This window comes from Ostrinia furnacalis, unplaced genomic scaffold (genome assembly GCF_004193835.3).
Source record: "Ostrinia furnacalis isolate ACB-3 unplaced genomic scaffold, ASM419383v2 OfSCF7556, whole genome shotgun sequence".
NCBI lineage: Eukaryota > Metazoa > Arthropoda > Insecta > Lepidoptera > Crambidae > Ostrinia > Ostrinia furnacalis.
In genome coordinates, this window is record NW_021137795.1 from 955,998 (window position 1) to 970,687 (window position 14,690).

Consider the following 14,690-nt stretch of genomic DNA (forward strand, 5'->3'; position numbering starts at 1 on the left):
GTGGTCAGGTAATTTTTTGCCCACATTAATATAAAATTTGAAAGAAAATCAGATCCTTCGAACTTCCATAACGACTACAACAGATACAAAAAGATTTTATATCATTAGTTTGTTTAAGTTTTACAAATACATACATAAAATTATCACAATTAACCAATGGCTAAGTTTAAAATATAGCGATAGTTGATCATATAAAACACTGGAATAAAACATAATGGTAGAACATTTCTAGAAGTTATATAAATTATTCAAAACAATGTTATTAACAAGTATCAACTAAGCACTGCGTTTCGAAGTGTGACAGGTTATAAAGCAAACGAGTGGTGATAATACAGTTTTCATTTCGAATAGGCCACATAACTTACAGATAGTTGCTAAATTAAAGAAATTAGTAAATAATTTGGAAGTAAACTTGATCGCGTCGTAACATGAAAATGCAAAGCAAAATATGCTAAAAATAGCATTGAAATAATTTTAACGAATTATCATTCATTTTTATTTAAAACTTCTGTATGTTATATTCAATTACCCTACAGGAAGACTATTTTAAATGAATGTTCACATATTTTAGAACCATCCTGTATGTATGTTACACAATATTAAGTATTATTACAGCAAATTCAAAATAGAAAGAATTCAAAACTAATATTTTGATAATAAACAGTAGAGTTAACTATAATAAACAAACTTAAAAGTTATTTACAACAATAGAGATCCTCAATCTACATTGTATTGTGCTGCGGTATGACTAAAACCAACCTAACCAGTCGTCTAAATAGTGAAGGCCCGTCTGGCTGACCGTGGACTTAGTAGCGATCGCTACTAAAGAGCACCACGGACATTATTTACAGTAATTGAAATAATATAAATATTCCAATAACATAAAAAAAATATCAGTAAATACAGTACGACACAATAGTCTTACAACAATAGTCACAGTGGACAGAGACAGTCAAATCACAGAAGCAATACTCAAAGAAATTGTGCCGTATTATGCTGCAAAACATATATGACTCTTGAAAGTAATGACCAATTTTATGATTGCATGTCGGGTTTTATAGCGCTAGAAGGATAGAAATGATGAAATCTATATATATAAAAGAAAGTCGTGTTAGTTACTCCACTTATAACTCAAGAACGGCTGAACCGATTTAGCTGAAAATTGTCAGGGAGGTAGTTTAGAGCCAGGAAAAGGACATAGGATACTTTTTATCCCGTTCGAAATAAAAAAAGTCTGCTTATTTATTGCCATTAAGGCGGAACAAAGTTCGCCGGGTCAGCTAGTATAATATAATTTTAAAACATCTGAGTATTTACATAGTCTGATGTAGAGTTAAAAGTATTCACAACTTTGCGCATACTCTAACTAACTGATAGACGGTGTCCGTGGCACAGCGGATATTACGTATAAAACTTTCAACATTTCCCTATTCAAAAGTAGAAAAACACATAATAAAAACATTTCATTCAAAGAATTTACATTAATCATTCTTGAACTATGAACTAACAACGATTTGTGTTGGCATTTTACAATACAGTGAAAATAAACATAAGAAGAACTAATAATCTCCCGACCGGCACTTGGTTGAAATTTACTCAAAGCAAACTCTTTATTCTTCTTATTTTTACCGTGGACAAAAGCTGTTTATTTACGGATGTTACTTGCAAGTGACAGCTTAAGCCTTGTATCTGTCACCGTAAAATTGTGAATTCCGTTAGATTATAATCTGACGTAGTTAAATTACAATCTAACCTAACCTAACCCACTGTTAGGTTAATTAGTGGATCAACCAAATGAATCGTTCATTCGCCTGGGCATGCTCAAATGGCGACTGACTGATGACACTGATCATAGATAAATAGAGTTATTCAATAACTGTTATTGATGTATTTATTTATACCATTCGAAGCATTATTAGTTATTCTTATGTATCAAGTTAAAATACTGGTAGATCTCAATATTGTACTTTCAACAATATAATAATGTATTGATAAATAAGATTCTCTATACCAACTTCTATATTGTACAATCATACAAAAAGTCTCGAAATTGTCGTTATATTTAACGTCTAGTCATTTGACAACAGTAAACTGCTCTGTATTACGTTCCTTTCTTATACTTGGTCAATTTATTGCTTGATGATAATTTATTTTATTAGGCCACATTAAGGAAATGATGGATCACACAAATAATATTAAGTAATTCATAAGAAGCTGTCGCTCGTCGAAGCATAAGCAAGCGCCAGACAGTGTAAGTAGTTCTACCAACGAATTCTGTACAATTGGCTTCAAACAAGCTGATAAAAATGTTTGACTTATCTCTTTCACTCGGATACTATGTGTATGAGTAAGAGATCGATAGGACTGTAATATACACAAATAAAATGTAGATTAAATTTCAAGACGGTTTCTTAGAAAATTATAGCACTAATAAAATTTAAGTGGCATCGGCTTATTTGAAGCAAACTATAATTGACATAAAACTGTCACATGACTTTTAACTCTAGACAGCTTATCACTGTTGGCCTAAGATGCGCGCCGTGATAATTTTTATCGACGTCAATTTGTATGGGAAAAATCGATAAAATAGCGTGATAACGGCCTATCACGGCGCGCATCTTAGGCCTACTGGAGTCGTCAGTTACTAGTCCCCTAGTCTGATAGCTCATATGGATGCAGTAGACCAAACCCAGATCATAAAGATGTTGCAATAAAAAGTAAAAAAATTGTAGGTACCGGCAATGATTAGCAGCCAAGCAAAGCTGTAAAACCAAACCATAAGACCGGGTAAAGAGATCTGGGTCATTTACGTAAGGGCGTGTAATAGACATAAACCGCCCCGTAGGTAGTCAGCGTCAAATAGTTCGTTCGTTACACCCAAAGCGGCCAAAAAGTTGACAACAACCTTATTCCAGTAGCAAAGACGTGTTACGAACTTATTGGCTACTTTGGGTGTCACGAACTATTTGACGCTGACTGTACGCGCAGATTAATAACTATGGGAACTTCATGATGCCACGAGTCAATGAGGGTTTTCGCGAATGAAAGATCCGCTAGATGGCGGGACGTGGATGTGGGGTCTGACTGCTGCGTGATTGGTGGATTTTGACATATGTGTCAATGTCATGTCAAAAATAACCAATCATGCAGCATTTGGACCTCGCGTCTACATATTGCCATCTGGCGGATTTTTCATTGGCGAAAACCCTCATTGACAGCACCCATCTACAATCTACATAATATACTGCCTTATGTATTGTGCCCTAAAATTAATATGGTACCCATTTTACGATACTAGACACTGTCAACTTTTATAACCACCGTTTTTATTTTATTACTCAGTTTGGTACAAAAATAACAACTGTCAGAGCAGCTGATTCGCCTTAGGGAGTATTAATATCCATCACCACGTTGCCATTTAAAAATAACAAAATTTAATTGTGATACGAGTTTCTCAATCGCAATCCCGTTTTAGTCCGCACGTCTAAAGCTCGCACAAAATTAACAATTATCCTGTCCCGTTTTGTAAAAAATATGTTTTTTAAATGCTAATACGTCGTATAATAAAATACAAAAACAAGTAGATATACATACAGCACTTATTTCACAGGTATCGTGTGGGAGGGGGGGAAGGGATGGAGGGGTGGTGGGGTTACATGTGCCTGCCCAGCACTTGCCGCAGCTTCCGCTCCCACGCCTCCGCCTCCGCCCACGCGTGTCTTACGTCGCGGAATAACTGGAACACCACACGAATAATATTACGCAACTGACACATCACGCAACTAAAATATATAAAATCACAGAAATTGTATTACAATTCCTGTTCTAGTCTTTTCTTTGAGCACTATATACAAGGTGGAAACGATAAGTGATCTTACTCGATTATTTCTAAACTACACAAGATATCGAAAAAACTGGTTACTGATCCTGAAAGTGTTCCACGAGCACTATCAAACGGTAAATAGGTTACAAAATAAACCAGCTTCCATACATTTAGTAACACACACATACTATTTCGTCGTTTCCACCCTGTATAGTGCCATTTATAAAGGCATAAGTAAGAAAAACTTACGAACGATATTTAACAAACTGATTTATCGTGCATATGCATGCATATTGATCAAGTGAAAATATCGACGTGCAAACTTATGAAATAATTTTCTACCAGAATGAAAACGTAGTAAACTCACTTGTGATAGCCAGACTTCGTCTGCCAATAATTCGTTAAGGATTACTGTGGTGTCTTTACTGGGGTTCTGCATTCTCTTCTCGGCGACTCTTTTACTGCACTCCGCATACATAAGGTACTTCTGATGTGATATTCTTGAGTATAACTGTACCCTTCCACAACACGATGCACACACTAAGAATTCCTGTAAGCAAATAATGGTTTCATTATTTTCTAGTCCTTCAGGTAGGTTTCCTTTCATTTGATAAATAAACGTCACACATCTAATCAGATTGGTCCAGCAAATCGCAAGCGTAAAAAGGTTTTAAAGGTGTGTTTCACTTTGAGATATACGCCCCTAGAGTAATATATCTTAAGCCACGCCCATTTATGGCACACTGCACGGGATCCAACGATACGAAGTGTACAATAACGGGCCACAATTAGCAACGTCGTCTCTAGCCTTGTCTAACGAGCGCGCTTTTAGCCACGCCCACTTTTGGCACACTACAACTGTAAAGGTGCTAACGTTACGAGGTACAGGGCGTCGTCTCGACTCGTTTCACCAGACTTTTCTGCTGGAAAAATCTTAAAAAGATCGAGTGAGTATTGAGTTACACTAACCTTCTCATACGCCAATCTCGAGTCCGGCTGTACCGGTTCCAACGTAGCTGGGTTGTAAGGCTGTCCGTAGAGTAACAGCCTCGCTACAGCGGCTACGCTGAACCCAGGCCACGTGCCTACAGCCGCTTCTAGAGAGTGGGCGTTGGAGTACGCCTACAACAGTGTGTCTTACCTTTAGCCACGCCCATTTCTGACACATTGGAACTGAGAAGACTCGTTACTCGATTCGACACCTTTGTCTCGTTCGCGTCTAGCGAGTGGGCGTTAGAGTACGCCTTAAAAGTGTCTTACTTTAAGCCACGCCCACTTCTGGCTGACTGGTTCGTTTCGTTGCAACGAGTAGACATCACATGCGCCTGCGTCGTATCAAGTCTTCTGCTTGGAATATTAGCAAGGTTTCTAGGCGCGTCACTGACCTTTTCATACGCCAATCTCGCGTCCGGCTGCACCGGCTCTAACGTAGCTGGGTTATAAGGCTGTCCATAGAGTAACAGCCTCGCTACCGCCGCTCTTGAGCAGGCGCGACACACGCCAGCACCAGCGGCTACGCTGAGCCCAGGCCACGTGCCTACAGCTGCGTCTACGCCCACTGGGGCGTTAGAGAACGCCTTTAACAGTGTCTTACCTTTAGCCACGCCCTCTTCTGGCTGACTGGTTCGTTTCGTTGTAACGAGTAGACATCACATGCGCCTGCGTCGTATCGAGTCTTCTGCTGGAATATTAGCAAGGTGTCTATGCGCGTGTCTGACCTTTTCGTACGCCAATCTCGCGTCTGGTTGCACAGGCTCCAACGTAGCAGGGTTGTAAGGCTGCCCGTAAAGCAACAGCCTCACCACAGCTGCTCGCGAGCAGGCGCGACACACGCCAGCACCAGCGGCTACGCTGAGCCCAGGCCACGTGCCTACAGCCGCGTCAAGAGAGTGGGCGTTGGAGTACGCCTTTAACAGTGTGTCTTACTTTTAGCCACGCCCATTTTTAGCTGACTGGTCCGTTTCGTTGCATCGAGTNAACAGCCTCGCCACAGCTGCTCGCGAGCAGGCGCGACACACGCCAGCGCCAGCGGCTACGCTGAGCCCAGGCCACGTGCCTACAGCGGCGTCTAGCGAGCGCGCGCCGCCTCCCGCCGCGGTGGCGCCGCCCGCGCTGCAAGATACGCGCGCTCGCATCGTCTCCGTTACTTCGTCGACCGTTTTGACGTTCGATAGGAAGTACTCGTCTGGAAATAAGCATTTTTATTTTTCAATGTATTTTTTTCGTTTATGGCCAGTTCTGGGATATTACGGCCCACAGAGTGACCTCCCAATGAATTCCGCCAGTCTCTAATTTTGACAGTCCTCCCAGGTTGTCTCAAAATTAGCACGTCACATTGACATCGGAGGCAGAAGAGCTCCGATGTCACTGTGATATACAAATTTTTGGACAGCCTGTATAATACCTGAATTAATCAATAATATTACTATAAAATGAAATTGTAGTCTTTAACTCCAGCTCTAACAGAAAGATTTGCATGATAATCTAAGATGTACTTATAGTAAATATTAAAATATTAACACATCTTACCTTGTTCTTGAAATATTTCAGTAAGAAAATTGGGGTCCAGTGCATGGGAAATCAAAGTCTGTATGTAGACTTCGAAATTTTCCTGGTACATTTGAGTTTCTAACATTCTTTTTTCTATAAAACTACAATCGTCAAATGGCAGTTCACTCCTAACTAATTCTACTATTGTTTCCAAATGAGATTGTGTACGCACTTTCACTGGAACTTGAGTGTACAACTTTTTATTTTCAGGATTCCATGCTGCATACTGTGGAGGAAAGTTATAAAATATTGCAAAAATTCATCAACAATGAACATAAAACAATGAACATAAAATAAATAAATAAATACATTATGTGTTAGTAATAAACTACTCACCGTAGAAATATTTCTGTACAAAACTTTACCGTTTTCTTCAAAAGGCTCATACTTTTGTAACAACGTCTTACCATCTACTCGCCAAATAGCTGGCCACATTTCATTAAGTTCACTTTTTATTGCCACGAATTCACCAGACTGTAAAAATAGTGTACATATTCATACAACGTTTACAAGGAAATTATTTGATACTTCTCGATCGCTATTTATAGTAGATATGCGAACGAGAGCTGCTGTACCCTGAGCACTAAATATCGTTTTCGTTAGGTTATGGTAATCAGTTTTTTTGTATGAAACACGATTGCCACTACGGTTGTATAAGGAATATAATAAATAATAATAATCTTTGGACAATTTCACACAGCGCCAGCTAGCCCCAAAGTAAGCAACTCAATGCTTGTGTTATGGGTGCTAACTTAACGGATATACTACTTATAAATATACTTTTTTTTTATTAAATACATACATATCATACATATTTATACCCAGACCCGTCACAGAAATTAAAATTCATCATTTCAATTTCTGCCCGGCCGGGAATCGAACCAGGGACCTCTCGGCATAGTAGTCCGTTCTGAACCACTACACCAAACGGCCGACGAACGAATACGATTGCTATACGACTGCGGGTGTAATCGTGCTCAGGGTACTGTTAGCTATTATTTAAAGCTCACGTAGAAACTAATGGTTTACCTATTTTTTTCTTTATTTGTATGTAGGCTTTATTTGACACTATGCAATCATTTAGCTTACCAGTGCGAAAAAAATGTATAGGAATGCGTATACGATTTGTGCAATTTAGTATCGTATTGCATTTTAATAATGTCGTATGCAAATAAGAATTTTAATGGTTCAAAAATGTGTGTCTGGCAAAAACTGTAGGTATCCAAAGCTGCACAAAAATCAGTAATAATTAGAACCCTAAAGTAGACGAAGTGTGCGATTACACTGTCCTTTCGTTAGAGGGCTCTGTTCTGTACTATGCAGTTACCTTTTGTAGAACTAGCTAAATGCTTCCTCCAAGGTCAAGAAATGTGACTCAGGCATTCGCCCTTTACTGTGATATTTACCTGATAAGGCATTTCTTCTATTGGTCTATTGTTGTCAATTTGACCCGCATTGGAGATTTGCTGATGAGATTTTATGTGTTGCAACTTTCTGCTGGCGTTTTCGTTGTCCGTTCCGTAGATGCCATAGCCCAAGCTCGCCGCGTGTGCAGAAACTATAAATTATAAGCTTTTATTTAGTTCGAATTCAAAAATATCAATTTCAAAACGCATTTTTACTATTCCATCACCACCCACCTACTATTTGTTTTGTAGAGACTAATTGTTATGTATTATTCGATTTCTACAGTAAGTTTTAAAAAAATTTACTGCACCTTTGGTGGTTTAGATTATTCAATTTAAAAAAAAACAAAATAATAGAAGGTGGGGTGGTTCAGAGGCTATAAAGTTGCATTATATTTACCTGGTATATCTCACAATAGTATTGTTCATACTGTGTAATGATACTAAAGGTGGGAAAGGTTGGGATTGGGAGGCCAAATGATGAACTTGTCATCATCATCATTGCGATAACATGTACACAATACAGACAAATATTTTTCAAAGTGGTTTCAAGATTATTACTGAATAAATTTAAACAAGATATTTTACATATTAATACAATGTACATGTTATCCCTATGTCGGCGAAATGAGGGGTGCTACCAGGAATAATTACAAATTAAAATTATTTAACACATCATCAGTAATATACTCGTGTTTATTTTAGGTCTCCTCCTATTATACAAAATTATTTACATAAAATATTGAGAATTGTGCATAAACAAATAACAATTAAATAGAAATACAAAAAAAACTTATGTTCAGGGCATGGCCATCTAATACATTATTTTGCACTTACTTGTAGCTGTCATATTATTATGCAATTCATTTCCTCCTTATAATATAAAAATCACTTTCAGCTAAAGAATATGCATACACTATAGTAAGTACCTCCTAAACTCAAATACTGTAAAATACAATACAATATATTTATATATACAACAGACACCCACTGGTATTAATTCCATAAAAAAATATACCACAATTTTGGAATTATTAATGGTAGCACCCCTTCAATAGCGAGTATGACAAGAGTCACAAATACTACAATTTACAATAAAATGGCACTAATAATGTGTCATTAACAACAATGTGAGTGAAATCTTGTTACAGACTAACCCTAAAATATCAACCTCTACTAAGATAGGTACATCACATTTTCTTCATAGAAATTATTTACAAATTAATAATCATAGATTTCATCTAATAAAAAATTTACATTATCACAGTTAAAATGTAACAAGTTTTCACGGCACTGCCTAAGCGGCAGCTAGCTTGCTCCTGTCATACAAGCTTCAGGGCTAGCTCTTCACCATCGCGCTCTACTTCTTAAGTGGAAATCTAATAAATTGAACGCACCTTCGTCAGGCTGATGTTGGTAATAGTATTGTTGCTGTGGCGCTGCCTGCAGCGAGGCCACGGGCGGCGGCGCAGGCGGTCGTGGCTTCTTAGGCGCGGCCGGCTGAGGCGCTACGACGGCCGACGGCGTCGGCTTGTTCATTGTCGTCCGGCCCTTCTTGCCTTTGTCGTTCAAAGGCGTACTAGGCACGTTAAGGACAGGCTTGTTCAGCCTTCTCGCTTCCTCCTCTGCGTCATAGGCAGACTCGTCGCTACCGTCGTATTTACGTTTTCTATCCTTATTCAAATTATAATAACGCGGATCGTCCAACTCTACACCTTTCGATTGTGAACCGAGTAGATTAGCCGCACCATGTAATTGGTTAGCACCCAACAAGCCTGCTGAACTCATATTTGAACTCATAGGATTGCTCAACGGCATACCCGAGTTTAAAACATTAGGCGAGCCCATGGCGCCATTAGAACTTTGCTGCGAATCACACTTATTGTGATCGTTTTGCGAGTACGGTTTATTATTTGTATTGCTATTGGTGTTTGTTCTCGACCAAGTCGACTTTCTGGCGCCTCTGCCGGCCGGCGGTGGAGATGTATCCCGCTCTCCTTGAAGGAATTTCAAATAAGAAGCCATGAACCCTGAACCGGGGCCCGTGACTGGGACATTGAATTTTTTTTCCATTATTTTTGAAGTAGTGTCTTGTGAAGTGCTGTTTATGTTCGGCTGCTGTGAAGTGGGTGCTACCGAAGATGCCGTATTTGCCCGTTGTTCTGCAAGGAAACCAAGTTCTTCCTCTATATTAGGTACTACCACCTTAGGCTGTTCCTCTTCACGTGTTTCAGGCGTAGAAAAAGATGACGAGGAAGCCGAAGGTGGTGTCTCACTAAATGACGAAAGTGGTGTTAACTCCACGGAAGACTGGAAATCAGGATGGGGTCCTAGATGAAAGGGCGGGAAATATGTTAGTGCATGTCCATGAGGCATAGCTAATTGGTGTTGGTTGGCGAAGTTCGTGGCGTGTAAGGAAGCTTGGGACCCAAAAGCAGATGTGCCAGGAAACATTTTGGGTGGAGGAGGTGGAAGGTTCCATCTTTCAAAATCAAAATAGCTACCATTTTGCTGTTGATTACTGGTTGAGCTATGTGCTGGAGGAGGTATCCTATTTGCCAAGTAATCTGCCATTACAGCATTTGATATCTCATTCATGTTTGAATGAGAAACCGGTTTTTCTGTGCTCTTTCGCCGCGGAATCGATTTACTTGATGAAGGGGTGGTTGGATTTTGACTCTTAGTAGTTTTTGCTTCTTGTAATTGACAACTTTGTTGTAAACTTTGTAAATTTTTCACTATTGTCATGGGATCACCTCGACAGCTAGATAGATCTTGTAAAGCAACATTGTTAGCATCAAAATAAGTATGGGGTTTATCAGTTAAGTTCAGTCTATGGGTTGATGATTGACTCTGAGGGGCAGGTTCTTCAGCATGAGTATTTTCAGGCAGACTCGTGCCATTATTGTAACTGTTAGTACTGCTATTACTAGTATATTTTCTGGATGACTGACGGTCATTTTCCCAGCAGCTTGAATTGGAAGATTGAGTTTGGTTGCGCTCATACCTATTTTCAGAATAATTTTTACTCTGTTCAATACCAAGAGCTCTGGTTATAACAGAGGGGTATGCCACTTGACTGTTCTGTGACGGCGGCCGAGTAACAGACGCGTCAAGTGGCGATCGCGGAGCTGTGCTGTTAGCTTTGTTATAGTGATCCCCATGTTGCTGGGGAGAATTTATAGAATTCATTGGACTATGATACATAGGATAAGCAGGACTAGACCCATGGCCCAATGGTGATGTCTGGGCAGGAGCTTGTGAAGGACTATTCCTTCTAGCAACTACTACCCCACAATCGGGACCATTTTGAGAACTGCTACTTGAATAGCCAGTATCTGTACTAGAACTACTTTTTGCTCTTACATGGTAATCTGTCTCAACATTATTGCCACTCTGATAATGTCTAAAGCTAGACCCTTGAGTAGTGTATTGTGAGCTGCCAATTCTGTTTGATTTAGAGGAGCTACCACTACTATAACTTAATCTTCCAGGTGCATCCATTATAGAATAACTTATGGGAGAAGATTGGGGTTGCAGTTTATCATTTGATTCACAACTCTTTCTTTGATCATTACTTAATTCTGGATAAATTTTGCTTTGTGCTTTAGTTTGCACTTGGGGAGGTTTAGATGTAGGAGAAACAAAACTACTGGTACTAGTACTGCTAGTAGGGGGGCGTGTTGTTTTTTCACTACTTGTGCTTTTGGGAGACTGGGAATTGTATATTGATGAAGAAGGTCTGGAAGTTATACTGGAGGAAGGTCGGTAATCTTTGCTGGGAGGAGTAGAGGATGATGTCACAGGTGGAGTTGACACAATACACGATTGTTGGGAATGAGCAGTTGTACTTGCAGAACTTGAATATGACTTACTTCCAGCATAATCCTGCTGCGATGAAAGTTGACCACTCTTTGCACTGCTTGTACTATATGAATTATCAGTCTGATTTCCAAATGATGACGGAGATTGAAAAAATGTTGATGATGATGTTGACGATGCTGGCTGTTTCGATGCAGTCGCTGGTGAGCCAGACCTATTGCTCTGTTTAGCTGCACTAGAAATCTGGGAGTTAAGATGATTATTTAAAGTCTGAGCTGCAGCAAAGTTAAAGTTTTCGTATGATGATGAAGCTTTTGTTGTTGCTGGGCTCGGTGAAGACGGCACAACACTTTCGTGAGGTAATATTCCAAAAGGACTTGGAAGTTGATTGTTTCCTTGCCAACTTAATCCAGCTGTACTGCCAGGGGTTGATGGCTGGTCAAAAAAGGAAGTTCCTTGTGCAGCTAGTGTTTGATGGGAGTAATTTTCCCTTAGAGAAGATAGCTCTGTTTCTACTGAAGATTGCTTAGATGCAGCCGCAGCTTGTGCTATTACTTGTCGATGTTGTGCCTGAAGAGACGAACTGTAATGCGCAGGTTTTGGGTTGGCATGATGAAACAATGGTGAGAACACAGCATCATAGCCCACGGCAGGTGGAGAAAGGAATCCCCCTGGATTGAAGGGCGATGCAGTTGATGAGCCAAGCTGTCCTGCTAACGATGCTGTAGTATGTGCAGCTTGTAGCAGCAGTTGGCTTGTGGTAGACGGCACTGACTGGCTGCCTAATCCTGAGCCACCACTTGCAAGGTGGTGATGGAAATCCCCACTCGCAGCACCAGCCTGGACCCCTGCTAGCCGATTGTAAGAAGCATATGCTGACCATGGTCCTACTGGATCCATTACCACCTCCGTGATGTGATGTTTAGTGTCAATGTATGTATTATGTCAATAGTCCACACTTTCATCCATAGTTTGTACACATGAAATCTATTGTATTACCACTAAATCCGAGCACTAATAGTCATCTTGACTTTGTTATTCGATCTTCACTGACAGAAAACACCCCTGAAAAGAATAGAGGACATTAGCAATTACAGAACAATACATCAATAAAATGATCTTATTGGAAATGCTCAAATACTGAAGAATATCTAAAATATCGTCACTTTCATTAAAACATCTGTCATAAATAAAGAAAAACATTATTTTTAGAGAGACATCAACACTGCAACCATGTATTGATATAAAAATACCGCCGCTTCGCCATGGAAGCGTCAAGGGGCATGGAACAATACAGCGAATCGTTTTGTACAAATAGTTATTTCTAAGACTGCATTTGTGTAAAGAAACATACCATCGCCTTTAGTTTCAACAATTATTTATCAATGTGGTTTCAGGGGACGCTCACACGACAGATAACATCATAAATATGGCCTCGCTAGGACTCTTCGAGTGGTCGCTGCGACGGGTTTTGTCTATTGTGAAACGAAACTCCACTCAAGTCTTGTGATACAAACAACAGTCCACTTTGTTCTTAACACTTTGTTAATATTATTGCTACGTTTCTGTAAGGTTATCAATGTTAAAAGGTACCGATTACTTTATTTACAAGTAGAAATACGACAACGTTTCGCCTTTCACATTAATCGCCGCCATCTTACTTGTCGAATGTCTGTCGGTCGAACAACCGCACACAACAAGCGAAACAGCGCCATCTAGATTGGTATTTTTAATAAAAAAAAATATAAATTTAACGATATTCGTAAACATAATCGGATTTTTTCAAACATTTTAAAACAACAAAAACGTCTATTTTTTCCCAATTAATTTGTTCTCTGCAACAACAAATAAAAATAAGCATAAAACAAACAATAACAGTAATAACGTTATTGTTAAAATAACGATACATAATAACGTTTTTAGGTTAAGTTCAATTTCCTCCTAACTAAACTAACTTTTGAATTTAACTAAATCAAAAAAGAAGAGAACCAAAGAGTAAAGTAATTACTTCGGAGAACTCAGAAAAAATCGCAAGGGAAGAAAGGTGAACTTTGCAATTTATCTTCAATGGCCTATTTTTGGCATTAGCATTATTTATGCTAGGTACTGATTCTGCTTCAAGTCACATTTTCCAAGTTCCGCTAGCAAGCTGGCTCTAACTACTACACGGTACAGACTCCATGCAAACATTTTTTTCCTAATAACCCAACGCCAGCGTATCGCTGTTTAAGCGGTTTGAGGAACGAGATAAAACCTGTTCCTATTTTTCATTCGGGCGACCCCGCCCCTCACAGTCACTGCGTACCTAATGGTGTTGGTGGCTGGCTGGTGGCTTTAACCACCATTCAAACCGTTGTTTGTGTGCAACCAAACTTGCTAATGATACTAGGGCAATAATGGTACAGGAGTAGGTACAACAACATGTATGATAATTATTGTATTTCAACTCCTTACTCCTAGCCATTCGCGTTCCCAGACAGGGCTCGTATATTGAACCTACCTACTCATAAAAGTGATTTTGTTTTCGGCTCAATCCGTTATTCGTAATTTTTGCTTGGTATTAATGAATGAAAGAGACAAAGACGTGAAAAAGAGCACTAACGACTTTTTGAGGGATGCGTCATGTTTCGAGTTCATTGTCTTGTCCCTCACGATTCAGAACATTAATCCAGCGGTACGGCGGGGTTCGAACCCACGTTCCTCAGATCTAGATTTGGCCAGTCCGACATCGACACCATTGGGCTTGTCACTTCGGAATCTTAGAACGGTCCTAAGGTTAATTGGGAGAGAATGCCATATGGCATTAAGTTCGTCTTTTGTATCCTATTCTACGCACAGATTAGAGTATTCTACGTGCAAATAAAATATCTGTGAAAGTTTGTGATGGATTTATTACTCTTTCACGTAAAAACTACTGAATGGATTTTGATGAAATTTGGAATAGAAATGAAAGGGAAACACATAGGATAGGAAACCAACCAATCTCTAGAGCTCAATCATTTATTAGTAGTAGGTTAATCTCTCTCGGCAATACAAAACTAGAATATCATGTCAGTAGCTATTATTAGTCGGTTATTTTCGAATTAAAA

The 14,690-nt window shown here is 39.3% G+C and overlaps 1 protein-coding gene across 2 annotated transcripts; it reads right to left on the reverse strand.

Moving 5' to 3' along the window:
- Positions 1-2,124: 2,124 nt before the first annotated feature.
- LOC114365163 (mucin-19) lies at positions 2,125-13,280 on the reverse strand. Of its 2 annotated transcripts, XM_028321661.1 has the most exons (10): positions 12,956-13,275; positions 11,655-12,666; positions 9,177-9,941; positions 7,780-7,931; positions 6,710-6,847; positions 6,353-6,599; positions 5,871-6,008; positions 5,209-5,351; positions 4,191-4,373; positions 2,125-3,736 (listed from the first exon to the last, which is right to left on the reverse strand). In XM_028321661.1, the coding sequence occupies exons 2-10, from the start codon at positions 12,499-12,501 to the stop codon at positions 3,653-3,655; spliced, it is 2,697 nt and encodes an 898-aa protein (XP_028177462.1). In that variant the 5' UTR covers positions 12,502-12,666; positions 12,956-13,275; the 3' UTR covers positions 2,125-3,652. The 2 variants fall into 2 exon arrangements, with proteins under 2 accessions (XP_028177462.1, XP_028177461.1); XM_028321660.1 differs by having other exon boundaries at positions 3,247-3,736; positions 5,209-5,360; positions 5,880-6,008; positions 9,177-12,666; positions 12,956-13,280.
- Positions 13,281-14,690: the final 1,410 nt, after the last annotated feature.